Source organism: Danio rerio, chromosome 16, assembly GCF_049306965.1.
Source record: "Danio rerio strain Tuebingen ecotype United States chromosome 16, GRCz12tu, whole genome shotgun sequence".
NCBI classification, from domain to species: Eukaryota; Metazoa; Chordata; class Actinopteri; order Cypriniformes; family Danionidae; genus Danio; species Danio rerio.
In genome coordinates, this window is record NC_133191.1 from 6267105 (window position 1) to 6286467 (window position 19363).

The following is a 19363-nucleotide window of genomic DNA, read 5'->3' on the forward strand; positions in this document are numbered from 1 at the left end:
GTGTGTGTGTGTGTGTGTGTGTGTGTGTGTGTGTGTGTGTGTGTGTGTGTGTGTGTGTGTGTGTGTGTGTGTGTGTGTGTGTGTGTGTGTGTGTGTGTGTGAGTGTGTGTGTGTGTGTGTGTGTGTGTGTGTGTGTGAGTGTGTGTGTGTGTGTGTGTGTGTGTGTGTGTGTGTGTGTGTGTGTGTGTGTGTGTGTGTGAGGCTCGTGTAATGAGTATTGACATGTGTTCTGTTGGACTCAAGCATCAGGAAGCTTTGAGAGGACACACACTCTCTGATACTCTATAATAGAAGAAGACACCTTAATTACAGTTCGCCAGGAGTCATTAAACCCTGTCTCCGCTCTGGACACACACACACACCATATAGCATGCGAATGACCGTAGTTTATTGAATCTTATATTCATGAGGGTAATAGACAGAGAGCCTTCAGAAAGTTTCAAAGTTAAGTTTAACCCCAAAAGACCTAACAATGCAGACTATGAATTAGAATAATGGTTTTCAATATGTGAGTCTTGACAGTATTGGAGGAGGGCATCCAGTTGTTATTAGAAATAGCATTGTTAGGCGTGTTTTGATCTTCAACGCTTGGGTGTACAGATTTAAGGTTGGTCTCATTTTGAATAAAGACACTTGTTGGATTGTAGCTAAAGTGAAACAAGTCCAAAAAGTTAAATATATAAAAAGTTATGTGCCTTTAAGTTTATCAAAATAATAAAACCTATAAATGAAGTTTAATTTATTACATAAAATAGCCACTTTTTAGCCCAATTTTGACAGAAAATCAAAGCTAAATATCTGATCAGTTTGTCTTTCGAATGTGAAGTTGATATCTCAAAGTAGATAAGTTTTATTTGGCCGCAGAACCAAACATGACCACCATATACAGTTTCCATTAGTGATCGTATGAGGGCACTCCTTATTTCTGTGTATGTTTTGAGAAATATGAGCTATCATTTTTAATACTCTTGGCAATATTTGTAAACTAGACATCAAATTCTAAAGTATTATGGGCAGTTTGGTGATATGTGATTTCAATTTAGCCTCTAAAACATTTTTGTATTCCGAGTTTGAAGTTGATATCTCAAAAAAGTAAGATTTTATTTGGCTGCAGTACTAAACATGACCATCAGATGACATACAGTTTTCATTGGTGACTGTGTGAGGGTGCCCTCTATTTATGTGTATGTTTTGAAAAATATAAACCTCTTTTTCATATTTTTGACAATATTTTTTTAATTAGCCATCAGATTCTAAAGTAGTATGGGCAGTTTGGGGATATTTGATTTTAATTACAATTTTGTTTGGCCACAGTACCAAACATGACCACCAGATGTTTCTCATATGTTTCCATTGGTTACCGTATGAGGGTGCCCCTATTTCTGTGTATGTTTTGAGGAAAATAATCCATAATTTTTCATACTCTATTGCACTAGGCATCAAATTCTAAAGTATCATAGGCAGTTTGGTGATATGTGATTTCAATTTAGCCTTTAAAACATGGGTGTCCAAACTCGGTCCTGGAGGGCCGGTGATCTGGAGAGTTTAGCTCCAACCCTAATCAAACACGCCTGAACCAGCTAATCAAGCTCTACTAGAAGTATACTAAAATATCAAGTATACTAGAAACTTCCTGGCAGGTGTGTTGACGCAAGTTAGAGCTAAACTCAGCAGGACACCGGCCCACCAGGACAGAGTTTGGACACCTCTTCTCTAAAACATTTTTAAAAATGTACATGTGGATTGCTGTAGCAAAGTTATGTGCCTTTAAGTTTATAAAATAATAAAACAATACATATATAGTTTATATATTACATAAAATATGTATTTTGCTTAATCTGTTTAAGCCCACATTTGACAAAAAAATTTAATTGACAAAGTTAAATGCCTGAACAGTTTATATTGCAAGTTTGAAGTTGACATCTCAAAAAAGTACGATTTTGTTTAGCCGCAGCACCAAACATGACCACTAGATGGCATACAGTTTACGTTGGTGACTGTATAGGGGCGCCCCCCTATTTCTGTGTATTTTTCGAGAAATATAAACTATATTTTTTTCATACTTTTGACAATATTTATAAACCAGGCATCAAATTCCAAAGTAGTTTTGGCAGTTTGATGATATATGATTTTAATTTAGCCTTTAAAAACGTTTTTAAAAATGTACACATGGATTGCTGTAGCAAAGTAATGCTTTATGACATAGTATATTTGTCGCAAATTAATAAATAACTGTTACTCAGTAATAGTGATTAGAAATCAGTCACCATATTTGGAAATTAGAAATGTTAAGCTTCCAAATTATACATAGTTTGTCATGATTGCTTTCGGTTTAGACCATAATATAATGATTTATATATGTAACCGCAAGTTGTCTCAAAAATTGACATGTTAAAGGGTGACAGTGAATGTATTTTTTATCTATTTTATCTATTTTTATCTACTCTTCCTAAATAATAAAAAAAACAACTGTAAAATATATATTTAGAAAAGTTAGACCTTTCCAACGATATATAGTTTGACACGACTAGATTAGCATTTAATTGCAATATGGTTAGAAGTAAACCCTGCTATCGAGATGGTGACTGTTACTAAAGCCACACCAGCATTCCACAATCTGAAATATTGTTATGGCTATTTATTATCTTTTCTTCATCTATGTTAAGCTGCTTTGGCACAATCTACATTGTAAAAAGTGCTATAAAAATTAAAAGCAATTGACTTGTCTTATCGAGCATGTTTTTAATTTCTGAATTCAGATTCACATAGAAATCTAGAAACCAAATAGAAAAACAAATTAAACCACAGGAGAGGGCAAATTCTCCAACAGGATAGCGCTCCTTTTCATACTTCCGCCTCCACATTAAAGTTCCTGAAAGCAAAGAAGGTCAAGGTGCTCCAGGACTGGCCAACCCAGTCACCAGACATGAACATTATTGAGCACGTCTCGGGTAAGATGAAGGAGAAGGCATTAAAGATGAATCCAAAGAATCTTGATGAGCTCTGGGAGTCCTGCAAGAACGCTTTCTTTGTCATTCCAGATGACTTTATTCCTAAAATAAAAGAGAAAAATGTTCCTAAATCTTGGATAGGTGACAAGACTTTTGTCAGGTTGTGTATAAAATGCAGCCTCGTGTTTAACCCAGCAAAGCTTTGAAAAAAAGCATTATTTTTCTTTAGTAATGATATTTGAGGTCATTAATTTAAACATTTGTTAAAAATAGTATAAAAGTTTTTGCTACTTCTAACTCATTTGAAAGCAGCACGGATACAAAGTGTACATTTCTAAGCACTCTGCACACAAGTAAAGTTTTTTCTTTTCCCTACCAAGGACACTTTTTTCCTCCACCATTGACCCATATTATAGCTGTCTAGCTCGCCAAGTTTAATTCAGATGTTCAAACATACCTCAAGTAAGCTGCAGAGAAAGAATTATCATTATACTGACATTCAGGACAAACGTCTCATAAGGAGCCGACAAGAGATCAAAGATGTGCCGCAGGTTTAGCGTAGCAGCTCTACAATACATGTGGCTCACTGAAGAAAAAAAACTGTCTTACAATATAGAGAGAGAAATCCATAGATAACCTTTACGATGTGTTTCTTTGGTGTTCTTTTCACTGGGAGTCGCAAAGAGTGAGATCTTTTGTTTGAGAGATGCCCACGGACATCAACATTAACACACCTGTGCGCAACATTTGCTGGCTGATTGTAGTTGGTAATAATCGTAAAAAAAAACCTGATTGTAATTTTCAAAAGAGCTGGCGTAAGGCCTTTTGTTGGAGCACACTTACTATGATCAAAGGGCAGAGCTGACATCACATTTCCATGCAAATTGGAGCTGTTTCAGAGCTCTCTCTCAGTCTTCTCCTTCCAGCTGTTAGCTTGTGTGTGTGTGTGTGTGGTCTGGAGACTGAACTTTCCTTCACTTTTACAATAACGCATTTCTCTTTTGGTTTCCCCAAGGTTGTGGATTTGATTGTGCCGCCGTTGGCATCTTTGGCCTTCAGTAAGAACGGTGAGAATGTAACGTCAGCTGCAAATGAGAACACACAATTAAATGTGGTAACACTTTACAAAGGGTGTCATTCGCTCAGTTATGACATTTTAAGATGACACTGTTATGACATCTTGACATAAATACATCACAACCTGTTTTTGTCTTGGTCGTGATAACTTGACATCATCAACAAAACATAAATTGTCATAAATCTGTAATAAACATGATCGTCATGAAGCCATTATACATGTGTCATGAATTTTATAACAGTGTCATTAACATATATTTTTAACTCATCAACAGTGGTACAAGCTGAATTTGTCGTTAACATGTCATTGAATATTAATGATGCTGTTAAAATGATCTGACAGAGTAATGACACTTTTAACGAGACATTTTAATGACAAAAACAGTTTGTTCCACTGAAAATATGATCAGAAGAATATTCATGACACAGTTATAATTTATGATTACAAGTCAGTCTTATGAACACCCTTTTAAGTAAAATTTGTTTTAGCACTTGGGAAGCACATTTCATCATGTAACTTGTAAGTTAACAGTGTCCATGAGTAAAGTCACACTTTAATTAAAAGAATTACGTCTGTCTTTATTAGTTTGTTGAGAAAATGAATGTACATTTCGGTACATTTTAAAGGGAAGCTATTATGTTCCTTTTTACAAGTTGTGAAATTAGTGTTTCAGCTCATCGTAACCCACAATTAATGATTCATTACTCTTTAAAACTGCCCCTTTTAGGCTTCGATCCTAATTTTGCAATTTTTGTGACTGTCGCTTTGAAAGAGGGCGGAGCTACTAATGCTTGTGTGTCAGCATAGTGGCATATTCAAAAACAAGACGTCCGTCTTATGCTAATGCGGGAGAGATTGTCACTAATGGGTGGGGCTTTCCCCCACTGATGACACCTACAAAGGGAGAATGTCAATGAGTGTTTCTGCAGACTGTTTTTATGAAGTGTGATTATGAAACATAAAATTAATAGATTTGTACCATTGGTTATATTAACAGACGGTTGCCACACAACTATGTTTCAACCTCTTATAAAAGGGATTTTTGCATAATAGGTCCCTATTACAGGAATTAAAAAAAGGATGATATCTTTTATTTTTATTTTACATCAAAGATACACGCAATTGTTTTTTTTAAATTTTATTTTTTATTGTTTGTTTGTTTATTCATTTGTTCATTCATTGAATCATTTGGTAACACCGTGCAATATGGTTTCATTGGTTAACAATAGATACAGCAACCTATGTTTGTACAATTTATTAATCTTTGTTGATGTTAGTAAAATGTTAATTATGTTAGTTCACCCTTTATTTCCAGCATTAATGTTTACAAATGCATTATTGTTGTGTGATGTGGACACATACACCCACAGGTTTTAGGACAACTTTGCTGAAATGTTCTGATCCACATGAATGAAAAATGTGATGAATGTTTTTTTTTTTTTTAAATTACACTTCATGTGCCAGCGGATAAAATAATAAACACATTAAATTTATACACTCACCGGCCACTTTATTAGGTACACCTTACTAGTACCAGGTTGGACCCCTTTTGCCTTTAGAACTGCCTTAATCCTTCGTGACATAGATTCAACAAGCTACAGGAAATATTACTCAGAGATTTTGGTCCATATTGACATGATAGCATCATGCAGTGGCTGCAGATATGTCGGCTGCACATCCATGATGCAAATTTCCCATTCCACCACATCCAAATGGTGCTCAATTGGATTGGGATCTGGTGACTGTGGAGGCCATTTGAGTACAGTGAACTCATTGTCATGTTTATGAAACCAGTCTGAGATGATTCACGCTTTATGACATGGTGCATTATCCAGCTGGAAGTAGCCATCAGAATATGGGTACACTGTGGTCATAAAGGGATGGACATGGTCAGCAACAATACTCAGGCAGGCTGTGGCGTTGATACAATGCTCCATTGGTACAAATGGGCCCAAAGTGTGCCAAGATGGTAATATCCCCATACCATTACACCACCACCACCAACCTGAACCATTGATACAATGCAGGATGGATCCATTCTTTTCATGTTGTTGATGCCAAATTCTGACCGTAACATCTGAATGTCGCAGCAGAAATCGAGACTCATCAGACCAGGCAACGTTTCTCCAATCTTCTATTGTCTAATTTTGGTTTCCTGTTCTTAGCTGAAAGGAGTGGCACCCGGTGTGGTCTTCTGCTGCTGTAGTCCATCCGCCTCAAGGTTGGACATGTTGTGTGATCAGAGATGTTTTTTTGCAACCTCGGTGGTAACGACTGCTTATTGGAGTGACTGTTGCCTTTCTATCAGCTGGAATCAGTCTGGCCATTCTCCTCTGACCTCTGGCATCAACAAGGAATTTGCACCCACAGAACTGCCGGTCACTGGAAAGTTTCTCGTTGTCATACCATTCTCTGTAAACCTTAGAGATGACTGTGCGTGGAAATCCCAGTAGATCAGCAGTTTCTGAAATACTCAGATCAGCTTGTCTGGCACCAACATGCACCAACAACACCATGCCAAGTTCAAAGTCACTTAAATCACCGTTCTTCCCCATTTTAATGCTTGGTTTGAACTGCAGCAGATCATCTTGACCATGTCTACATGCCTAAATCCATTGAGTCACTGCCATGTGATTGGCTGATAAGAAATTTGCATTAACGAGCAGTTGGAAAGGTGTACCTAATAAAGTGGCCGGTGAGTGTATGTCAGTTTTATTTAATATGAACTTCAGTGCACAAAGTTGAATAAACAGAATTGTCATGTGGCCATTAAATAAATAAATAAATAAATATATATATATATATATATATATATATATATATATATATATATATATATATATATATATATATATATATATATATATATATATATATATATATATATTGAGTGTTTTTTCATTCATTTGTTTAATGAAATGTATTGATAGTTACACTTTGCATAAGCCTACACACATTTCATGCATTGAAAGCTCCAGCCTTTATAACAAAAGGTTTTTAAGATCATGAATAACATTAATAACATCTTTGAATATGAGCTACGATGTATGTTCGTGCATATATCTCTATTTTTTTGCATGCATGTAAATAGAGAAATGTAACCTTTCTGCTTTGTGTGCGTATGTCCCAGTGGAATGGCGTATTGTGAGTTTGCGTGTGCTGTCAGAGATCACACTGCTGCTGCTGAGCCAAGACGAGGTGGAGGAGCGCGAGAGAGCTGGAGAAGGAGAGCGAGAGTGGGAAGGTGAAGGGAACATCTCCTCCAACACTCGCCTGCTGACGCTCATCTCTGAGGCCCTGCTGCCACAGTAAGACTCACGGCTCTTGTTTATTCAAACCCTGATCGGCCATGATGTGATGTGAAGTTTCCAGCGGCAAGCGATTTGTCCGTGCACACCCGATGTACACGGTTGCTGTCAATCAGAAGATATTGTTTGCATGCTAATGTGGAGCGTGAATTTGAGCCAGTGGTGTGTATTCAAGATGTAAAAATTGTGCTGCTAAATGCTTACAACTTTAGCACACAAAAAACAAGAAAGCATTTATAGCTCGTCAATAGACTTTCATGGAAATCGATTGTATTGAAAAGTCAAGAAGCATAGTCATGAAACTATTAAAAGTGACATCAGGTGCCCACAAGTTGATCTGATTCTTTAGGGTCTTAATAAAGTCTATGGCTGCGTCCGTAATCGCCTACTACTCGAGGATGTACTAAATTTGAATTTGAATTTACTTCAAGACTGTTAGAAAAGTGTGTTCTAAATAGTATGAATGAAACTCATAAGAATTTTGGTAAAAATCTGCGGATTTCTGCGGAATTATTTTGGGAGTATCCAGCGGAGTATCATAACTAAAACCTTAATATATTTAATAAAAAGTAATAAATTACTGAATAAAAACTGAATAAATTCTGATTTACACATTTACTCAAGTAAATAAACAGAATTAATAATGGGCTAAAAATCTGCTGAAATCTGCGGAATTCTGCGGAAAATTCTGCGGCCTAGTATTAGCCCCTTTGACACATACAGACCTTTCCATAAAATAACCGGCAATTTTCCGGAAAGATGTGTATGTGTGAACAGGCCCTTTTTGAAAATACCGGTAAATTCGTTCTGGCTATTTTCCGAAAAGAGAAGTTGTAACATTACCGGTAATTTGCTGGAATGCTGTGCTGTGTGAACGCAAAAGGAAGAATGCCGGAAAGAGTGCGTGCACGTCTAGAACGTGCTGACGTGAGACGTCTACTTCAGCCAATCAGTACAGTCAGACGCATTCACGTCCGCACGGTTTATGAAAATAAAAGCCTTTGAGTATTTTTCCTGACACATTTAGCTGCTAGATGTTAGTTAGACAATGTTTATTTGTTCCTCCTTGATGCCAACTGTGTAAATAATTATAGATAAGATGCTTAAGATAAGCTGTTGTTTGTTTACCTTCAAGCTCTGCTTCCTTCAGTTACTTGACGTGTCGCTTGTGCCCGTGAAGGAATGAGTGCCAGCACACACACGTTATGTACATCTCGACATGAGAAAATGTTTCTCTATATGTTTTCATCGAAGTTGTTCACAATACTTATCCATCCACAGAGTTTGTGATGTAGTCAAATGTTTATAAATAGAAGCGCAGCCGTTTAGAGCTCCTTTCTGGTTAATGACGTCAGAATTTATCGGTATTTTGGAATGGATGTGTGAATGGTCTTTTCCGGAAAAATTCCGTAACATCCTCGCCTGTGTAAACAGCGCTTTTTTTAATTTACCGGTAAAGTCGTTCTGGAAATTTTCCGGATATTTATCGTTATCACTGTGTGAAAATGGCCATTATCACGTGACCTACCCACGTCAGTTGTGTCACTTTGCTTCCAATCTTGAATTCTTTCATGTGGGATAAATTGGATGCACACTTCAGAATCTCACCGGAAGTAGTAGGTCATCCAAATACTTCTCACCTACTATTTTTCGACTACTGTGTATTCTGACATACTACTCGGCCCGCATACTGTTTTTAACATATCATATAGTATTGAAGCATGCGATTTGGGTCTCAGCCTATAACCAAAGCCTATAGAATACACAAGACATGTCACTCGTACACTTTTGAATGGGGAAAAGTGTAACTGTCAATATGGTGAATGATGCCCCGCCTTCTAGTACAGGAGCCAATCAGCGATCGCTATATGGCAAATGAAGCCCTGCCTTCTAGTACAGGAGCCAATCATCGATCGCTATATGGCGAATAAAGCCCACCTTCTAGTACAGGAGCCAATCATCGATCCCTATATGGTGAATAAAGCCGGCCTTCTAGTACAGGAGCCAATCCGCAGTTGCTATAGAATAGGGGGAGGGGCTCTGACCAGACGTGAGTTTCTGCAGATTTTGTGTGATAGGAACACTTAGAAATGAAACTAAATAGACAGTTGTTGTTTAATTTAATAGGTTATTTGTAATATGACATGTAATCAAAGCTTGGCAAGAAATTTTGGAGATTTTGATGTTTCCCTATTCAAACATGCCCAGGCATACTGTCCAAGAGGCGTTTCAAAGATGGCCGCAGAGTGAAATGACTTGCCTTAAAGCAGGGATGTCAAACTCAATTCCTGGAGGGCCGCAGCCTTGCACAGTTTAGTTCCAACCCTAGTTGAACACACCTGATCAAACTAACTGAGTCCTTCAGGCTTGTTTGAAACCTACAGGTTAGTGTGGTGGAGCAGGGTTGGAACTAAACTGTGCAGGGCTGCGGCCCTCCAGGAATTGAGTTTGACATCCCTGCCTTAAAGAGACTTTGCTATAACTTACATTTATTACATGTCTCAATGGTCGCAAAACAATTTCAAAGAGATGAATCAATCACAATTGAGGAAATTATTTTTGCATTAAGGTAATTGCAATTAAAGTATTACATGGCTCTCTGGAATACTTGTACTGATTGGTCAGTCGCTTTATTCCGATATTCCGCTGTGTTTTCCAGATAACAACTGCTAAAATTAACAACACGGGCTCTTCTGGTTACATCTAATTGTCTTGCACTTCATTGAATACCTTCATGTCCATATATGCATGTCTTTAACGCCGCTGTTTTTGACTGTTTGGTGCCTTCTTCTGATTGAATAATGCATAGGTTAGTGTATACTCCCTTCAGCTGTTTTTGTTTCTTTGCCTTTAATTGAAGAACTCTCACCCCTCAGAACAATGTTTTGTGTCTATTCTTTAATGTTTGCTGGCAAGTAGTCATGTAATTAGCGATAAAGTACATTCAGTATGGTAGTTTTCGCAGAATAAAGCCCTTCAGTCTTACACAACAGTGCTCCGATTCACTTCAGTTTGCCGATAAACATGTCAGGCTTTATTCTACACTAACAACCGCCTAGTTGTACTTTATCCTTTATATATTCTATGTATACCTATATATCCTATTTCCCTCATAATTCACATGTGTTGTTTAATGAGGGCTATTCTCTGCAGGTATGAGACTCTTCTCCTGGAGCCTGATCCTGTACCAGTTTACGCTCTCAAGCTACTGGTGTCCCTCACTGAGCACAGCTCGCCAATCAGCAGGTGAACAGCAACACTCACACACACGGTGCTCAAACCTCGCATTTAATCATATAGAAACACACTTCAGGATGGCCTTCATTTGACGTCTTATTGTTGGCCATTATACTGTTTACAATAATGTCTTGTTTGTGTTTACTAACAGGAGCAAACAATGAGCAATACATTTATTATAGTATGTATTAATCTCTATGAATGCTACTTAATGAAAACACAGTCAATGTTAGCTTTGGATTTTGTTATTAATTAGTAGATGTTGAAACTATGAATAATAAATGATGTACAGGTATTGTGCATTCTTAGTTCATGTTAGTAAATATATTAATTAACAGTAACTAACTGAACTAATTATAGTGATGTGTAACCCTGTTTTGGTTTGTTTTTGGACATGTTATATAGTGAGTTTTGTTCTCTAACCACAGCACAAGACATTTTCTATTAATTAATAATATATTCCTGCAGGAGAGTATACTAAGAATATTTTTACATTGCTTTGACAAATACACCAATATGAGAAGCAGAGATGCGAGGCAGGAGACTGTCCCGAGGCATATATTTCTAGTGCGTTTTTGAAATCAGCCTTATTAGATTATTGATCCTGAGAGTGTAAAAGTAGGTCATGCTGAGGACTAATAAACTCCTGAGATGGATTCTAACCGCTGCCACAGACAGCAGTGTAAAACAAAAACTCTTACAGTATCGAATTAAAAAAATAAAGCTGATGTGCTACAGATGTTTAGGTGTACTACTAAAGGATACGTCTGATATAAATAGGAAAAACATTTTTATTCTCCACACTGCATAGATATTTTTTATATTAAATAGTGTAGCATTGTGGGGCCAAGCAGTGGCGCAGTAGGTAGTGCTGTTGCCTCACAGCAAGAAGGTAGCTGGGTCGCTGGTTCGATCCTCGGCTCAGTTGGCGTTTCTGTGCGGAGTTTGCATGTTCGCCCTGCATTCGAGTGGGTTTCCTCCGGGTGCACTGGTTTCCCCCACAGTCCAAAGACATGCGGTATAGGTGAATTGTTGGCGGTTCATTCCGCTGTGGCGACCCCAGATTAATAAAGGGACTAAGCCGACAAGAAAATGAATGAATGAGTGTAGCATTGTAAAATTATTACATTTTTAACCCCTTGGCGGCACTCAAAAGTGACAATTTGATCAGCCTGATCTCATGAGGAAACGTAACTATTTTACCTTTTGTCAGTTTAGTGGCTAATTCATACGTATTCGTACTAGTTCAATCATAAGAAAAATTAAGATTTTTAAAAGGAGGTGTGGCACCCAATCGTCATTGGGGATGAGCAAATCATACTAAATTGTACAAAGGAGAACGTACGAATACATATGAACCCATTAAATGAAAAAGTTTCGAATTTCCGTGAGATTGTGTTGGTTTGAATAGTGTTTATTAATTGATTTACTTATTTATTAAAAGTATATATGTGTGAATATATGCTTGCAAATGAATATACGCTGTTAAAAATGTAATCCAACCTAAAACTGTAATGGCACATTTACATCTGATGCGCATAAAATGTGATAGACATCCTGCGGTGCTATTTGCGCGAATAAGGCGGAGCATATGACACGATTCGAGTGTATGACAGGAAGTGAATTGAACGTTTCAGGTATTTGACGTGCTTAACCTGTGATTCGGACAATACACTCAGGTTGAAAAATCTGAATGTCTATTGTGAAGTGAATGAAGCGAATTTGACGCACGAAAGAAGAGAGTAAACTCAAAATGTCAAGCATCTAAAGTATGGGTGATTTATTTTACAGCCGCGTCTGCTGAACCCCTATAAGGCAAATTTCTGCACAGTTTTTTTAGGTTGCCTGAACCTTTAACCCAAGTACTGCACTTGACTTGATTAAGTTGAGTTAACTCAAAAAGCTCTGTTAGTAAAGTTTGCTTAATTTAATTTGACATTGTAAATAGTTGTCATCTACAATTTTAAGTTGAATCAGCAGTATTTCATTTCTTTCTATAAATACATAAAAGAGAAATAAAACCATGTTAAAAATCTAAATAAAAGAAGCAAACACTAATTAAAAATCAAATAAATCCTTAAAAATAAATAATAAACTCAATTAAAAAAAGCAAAAGCAAATAAGCAAATACACAGATGTATGTATATATGTATGTGTATGCATGTATGGTTTGCCCACATGCTTCTGCGAGTTTCAAACAGCAGTCATTCACAGTTCACTGTGTACTTAATAATATTCATTACGCTTTTACGTAGAATTTATACGTTTATGTTTTGAAAGCTCTAAGTCTGACTGCACAACATGTCGATCATTGGTTTTTGTAGGGTACATATAGTTGAAGTCAAAATGATTACTTTCTGTGATTTTTATTTATTTATTCTTTTTCAAAAATTCCCCAAATGTTTTTTTCACAGTATGTCTGATATTTCTTCTGTAGAAAGTCTTATTTGTTTTATTATTTAGTTTTTATTTTTTTAAAACCATTTTAGGGTCAAAATTATTAGTTTATTATTAGTTTTTTTTTATTCTCTACAGATCAAACTGTCGTTATACAATGAATAGCCTAATTAACCTAGTTAAACCTTTTAATGTCACTTTAAGCTTGAAAAATATCTAGTAAAATATTATGTGCTGTCATCATGGCAAAGATTAAAGCAAACAGTTATTAGAAATTAGTTTATAAAACTATCATGCTCAGAAATGTGTTGCAAAAATCTCTGTTAAAAGAAATTGCTGAAAAAAAATGTATAAAAGAGTTATAATTTAACATGAGGGCTAATAATTCTCTACTGAATATAACACACACACACACACACACACCAGTAATTTTCTCTAAATGTTCATTTCTTTGTCTTTCACTTCTGTTCCTGTTTTGTCTTAGTGCTCAGGTGAAGGATTGTGTGTGCGTACGCCTATATATGTATGTGTGTGTGCATTTCTTATCTTATCCTCATCCCCCCTGCTGTTTCTCTAATGGCTCCTGCTGGCCTCCTGCACATTGTCTTTCTTGGTTCTGATAGAGCTGCAGCCACATGGTTGAACTATTCAAATTGATGTCACCAATCGGAAAAAAAAAAACGCTCTGTCGCCGAGCCAAACCCCCCCGCATCTGCCGCCGCCGCCTGCGAAGAGCTATTTCCACTCACAATAGTGAAATTAAATTGCGTTTGCCAGCGCTTGATAAAGTCCTAAAAAACGCAGACCTTCTCTTGATGGGTTCCAGGCGAAATGAGATTGCAAATGAGGGACATTAGCAGGTTCCGCGCAAGCACTGGCGTTCCTTTATTATCGGTTGTGATAGTAGTTCAAACTTTCCAATTATCGAGAACCTTTGGCCACTCTTGGCTTTTTGTGAAGACGAAAGAAAATATATATGTGTGTGTGTGTGTGTGCTCTTAAGGGAGCAGCGCTGAACGGCTTCTCTAAAGTGTTAATTTTATCAGTATTAAGAATTTATGTCTAGAGCACATTGGCTAGCACTTTGGCAGGCGAATAATGAAGGAGTTTCTAGCCAGGATGTTTAGTTCAAACTCTTAATGTGCTCTCTGACTCAGTTTAGAGATAGTCTGACTGCTGCTGAATTGAGTGTTTAGTTTGTACTTGCATGTGATTGGCTGCGGCAGAGTGATTAAACGCTGAATTAGTAATTTCATATTGGTGTAATTTTACAATGAAAACAGGACATTTTAGTGCTTTGTTTTATGGCCAGTGAAGGAATCAAAAATGAAGCTGAAAAATAGTGGAAGGATATTTGGGATAATACCTTAAGTGCTGCTTGATTATGGGAAAAATCACAAGCATAATTAATTTGGTCATAATTGTAATCACAATTATTTAAAATAGCTCTCAGTGGGCCATATGATGAAAAAAGGTTTGGATTTATTTATTTATTTTATTTAATTTTTTATTTATTTAACTCTATTTTTTATTTATTTAACTTTTTTATTTATTTATTTATTTATTTAACTTAACTATTTATTTACTTAACTATTTTTTTATTTATTTAACTTTATTTTTTATTTATTTATTTATCTTATTGTGTATTTATTGTTTGTCTGTTTATTTATTTGTTTAACTTCATTTTTTTGTATTTATTTAACTTATTTTTTATTTATTGTTTGCTTGTCTGTCTGTTTGTTTGTTTGTTTGGTTATTTAACTATTTATTTATTTAACTTTATTTTTATTTATTTAACTTATTTTTTGTTTATTGTTTATTTATTTAACTATTTATTTTTCTATTCATTTATTCATTTAACTTTGTTTCATTTATTTAACTTATTTTTTTAATTATTGTTTGTTTGTTGAACTATTTATTCATTTTATCTATATATTTTTATGTATTGTTTGTTTTATTTATTTAATTTATTTTTTATTTATTTTTTATTTATTCATTTAATTTCATTTGTTTGTTTATTGTTTGTTTATATATGTTTATTTATTTAACTTTATTTTTTGTTTATTTATTGTTTGTTTGTTTGTTTTATTTATTTATTTATCTATCTATCTAACTTAATTTCTTACTTATTTGTTTTAATTATTTATGTTTTATTTAACTACATTTTTATTTATTGTATGATTGTTTATTTAACTTTATTGTTTATTATTTATTTGTTTATTTGTTTATTTTATTTTTATTTATGTGTTCGTTTATTTGTTAATTATTCATTTATTTATTTTTCCCATGTTAATAAGGTTGGTATTACACCTATTCATTTCAAAGATCATGCAATTTCACAAATCTTAATACTGAAGCAAAATGGGACAAAGTAAAACAAAAAGCAAAAAAATATATATATAGACAATAGAATAAAAACATTCAAATGTAAGAGACTTCGCTGTAAGAATTGAACTTGATTTGTTTCTTATTAAAGCTACAAAAGTCCTTCAGTCGAGAGGAGTGAGGGATTTGTTTCCCCCTTGAATTTTCCCCCTTACTGATTAATAATGATAAACACACAGTGGCGTCTCCAAATGGCACAGTGCTTATGCACTTACACACTCAACAGCATAGTATATGCATTGAGTGTCATCCCAAATTAAAATAGTAACGTTTTTTTTCACTAACTGGAAATTTAAACTGTTTCCCTGACAATATTTAATGGTAAATAATGCATATGTATGCGATTTAGGACACACAGGTATGTAGTGCACTAACACTTTAAGAGCCACACAGTTTTCACTTTCACAGGTCTTTTCATTCTGTATTCTTTATGTTTGTTTATTACTTAACAAATGAGGGTTTATGTGAATAATCACTTAGATTAATAATCATTTTTGCATATTTGATTTTACGTGTGTGTGTGTGTGTGTGTGTGTGTGTGTTCTGCTTGTTTCTGAGTCCGAGTTCTCTTTCGTGCTTTTAAACTCAGAAATGAATTAAATACACTTCAACAAATGAAGCACGTCTCATGCTGCAAAAGTCACATTAGGCCCATATGCTTCACTTATTTTCTACGTAAAACTGAGCTTTGTGGATGAACAGAAGTAGTTTTACAGTTAGTTACCATAAAAATTGCGTAAATTTTTTTACAGCACAGCCATGGTGAGCAGACTACACTTCTTTTAAAACCTTGTCCAAATCTGATCCCGAATCTTTGGCCGATAATGTACACATTAAAAAACCTTAACATTAATTAAAACCAGGTCGAAGATGCTGTATTGTTACTATTCTCTCCTCCAATGCTGGTGTGTAGAGCTGATGTCTTTCTACAGCAGTGGTGTGTGTGTGAGTGTGTGCACTGCGCTGTGAAGGGTGTCAGCCTCTGCTAGTGGGATATTGGACAGGACGTGCGGTGTGTGGGAGCTGTCTGTGTCCATGGCGCATCACGCATGTGGAAGTGTCACCAATTGTTTGTATGTGTGACTGGCTATTATTCTCTCAGTGCTGTTTATGTGGGCAGCGCGGGACTGAAAGCACGCGTGGGCATAGCGAACACCGGCCTCTTGACAACATTGTACATCCGCTGAACGGACGAGACAGAGATGGACGGATGGGGTGTCTGGAATCGATGTAATGGATCTATTTGTTAGTACGACCGAAATCTCGAGAGGTGAAATCACATCCCCGCGACGGGCTCTGATAGTGTCTGGGCCCCTCCGAGTGCCGTCGGCCAGTCAGTAAATGTCATGAGGGGAAATGAGGAGAGGCTTTTTCCTCACCGACTGATTGGAGATCAGATGCAAAGGTTGCCTGCAAGCGTAAAGATTATGTGCATACGTTCTCTTATTAGATGCTTTGGTGTCTTTGCTTGACATTTACCTGTGGAAATGCCAATCTCGACACTTCCGGCTTCCGTGAAAATGCTGCTTAGCACCGGTGAAATCACACTTTATTGTTTTTGTGAGTTAAGACCTACTAGTCTTGTTTTGTTTTCGGAGAATGGGAAAAGACAAGATGTGGGATTGAGATTTGAGATGCCTGTAATGGCAGTGCCGAACCTCATCTCTGCTGATAGGATGTTGATTTTTGTGACAAATTTGTCAGCATCCGAAATTACATCAGCCTTATTGTTTTTTTGTTTGGCTGATGTCTGTGTTGAGATACAAGACCAGGCTGGTTACTGGGAACTGTAGTAAGCCTGTAAAAGCAGGCTCACATTGAGCATATGACAGAGTCTGGAGCCGCCGTGGAGAACGTTCTGCTGCCTGCAACATCCTCCAGCATGACCAGTTTGGTAGTGGGTCAGTAATGGTGTGGGGTGGCATTTCTTCGGTCCTCCATGTGCTTGCCAGAGGTAGCCTGACTGCCATTAGGTACCAAGATGAGATCCTCAGATCCGTTGTGAGACCATATGCCAGTGCGGTTGACCTGGGTTCCACCTAATGCAAGACAATGCTAGAACTTATGTGGCTGGAGTGTGTAAGCAGTCAGCAGGCATAAGCCGAGTTTCCATTGTCTCACCTAAAGCGAGCGTGTCAGGACGAGCTAGGGCCAATTGGGTTTCCACTATGATTTCTGGGGTCTGATCAGGCCAAAGCAGGGGTTCCTCGGGGCCAGCAGCCGACCTTCTTCAGCCCGCCGAATACCTTGTGCCAGATAGGGCTTGGGGGCGGAGTGAAAGGAGAGGCGGGGTTTGCCTGAGTCTGGTAAAGATGGTGTGCCGCCATTACACTAGTTTTCCCTTTTGCACACAAGTACATGCACTGAAAATAAATAAATAAGGGAAAGGAAAACATATAGCTGGTCAGTTTAAGGTAGGCTATTCCATATAACACCTCATAGGCTAGGGGTCTTTTTGCTTATGATCGCCCTTATATTTTCCTTTTAAATGTAAGAGTGTTGCATTAATTTAATAAGTGACATTTCTTTGCTGCATCCTCCTTGATGTTTCAATAACGCATAATAATCTTTAGACCATTTTAAAGACACAGCAGTCAGTAACAGTCGTCGAGAGTTTTCTTTCCAAGTTTTTTTTCAAGTGAAATGTGCGCATTTAGATGCCTGTGTGTGAGATACTGACCAAAGGAAAGCTCACTTCACTGCTTTGTTGATGCCACAAGCGGCTGGGTTTCTTTCTTTCTTTCTTTCTTTCTTACTTTCTTTCTTGCTTTCTTGCTTTCTTTCAATACAAGCTATGAATATAACAGAAAGACATAAAACTTTACAAATTACGTCTCCACTTTTGTAGACTCAAAACGATTGTGTCACATCGAGATAGAATAGCCTAAGCTATATTGAAATCATTTAAAGAATAACAAATATTGGATACAATAAAAATCACGTTAAATAAATAAACCAATATAAAACAAACAAAAGCTAAAACAATTTAGGTTTATACAACACAAATAAATTAAACCGTTTTAAGCCATTTTAAACTTTCATTTTATAAAGGCCCCTCTGAAAAAAGATTTTAGATATTTTCTAAAAACAATAAACAACAAAGGAGTTTTGAAATATTATTTAAGAAGTAGGCTATTTAGATATGATGATACTAATCAAATGGTGCAAACCGAGCAGTTTTTTGGGTGTGTGAAATGATCAGAAACGACCTTCTTTTCTATCATCCAGTCCTGCGCAGTGCTGCTTTACAAACGGATTGGGAAACTGTATGTGAAAAATGTGTCCTCTGTCCTGAAAGAAGTGTTTATGTTTTATATGACGTGGTAAAATTTAAAAATGAAATTTTAAATATAGAGCTTTATTAGTGGACAGCTGCTAAGTGCAACAAAATATAGTCTATATCCTATATTTTATTACTTGCGCTTATATCCTAAAACACTTAACAATTTCCTTTACTTAAGCTAACCGAATAATACACAACATTCTTGAATTATTCTCTTAAATAAAGGGGAATTACCTATTTAGTGTCATATAGGAAAAAAATGTATATGTTTTAGGTCTCTCCGGGGCATTTGGCTGAATGTTTGACGCCGTTTATTTTATACCAAGTTATTACCGGAACATTTCTGTGGTTTTATATCATTGCTGGGTCATCCCTTCGTTGATGGCGAGACAATTCGATGCATGATGCCAACAGTCGGTCAGCAAGTAAACAAATAAAATGAATGAAAATACATAGGCCTGTGCATATAGACATATTGTAATGCTGTACTATGTCATTTGTTGGTTTCGGTTGTCTTCATTTTAATTGTTTCGTGATTATGCAATGGTGTGCTTTTTCTGCTTGTCTGATTCCCGCTGAACTGGGCGGGTTGTGTGATGTTTGATTTGGGGGACATTCTGCCGGCGGGGTTTGCGATTTACTAGCCTGACAGTGAAAACGAGACATGATTTCGGCCTCAATGCTCATGCTCCCGGGCTATTAGCATGGCCTGGCCCCAATAAAA

The 19363-nt window shown here is 36.5% G+C and overlaps 1 protein-coding gene across 5 annotated transcripts in view; it reads left to right on the forward strand.

Annotated features, from left to right (window-relative positions):
* The window catches only part of ulk4 (unc-51 like kinase 4), a 278515-nt gene that overhangs the window by 137027 nt on the left and 122125 nt on the right, over nucleotides 1–19363 (forward strand). For all 5 annotated transcript variants that reach the window (XM_068214079.2, XM_073925751.1, XM_068214078.2 and 2 more), the window contains 3 exons: nucleotides 3967–4018; nucleotides 7160–7337; nucleotides 10491–10583. In XM_068214079.2, the coding sequence (XP_068070180.2) occupies nucleotides 3967–4018; nucleotides 7160–7337; nucleotides 10491–10583 (323 nt within the window). The remainder of the gene's footprint in view (nucleotides 1–3966; nucleotides 4019–7159; nucleotides 7338–10490; nucleotides 10584–19363) is intronic.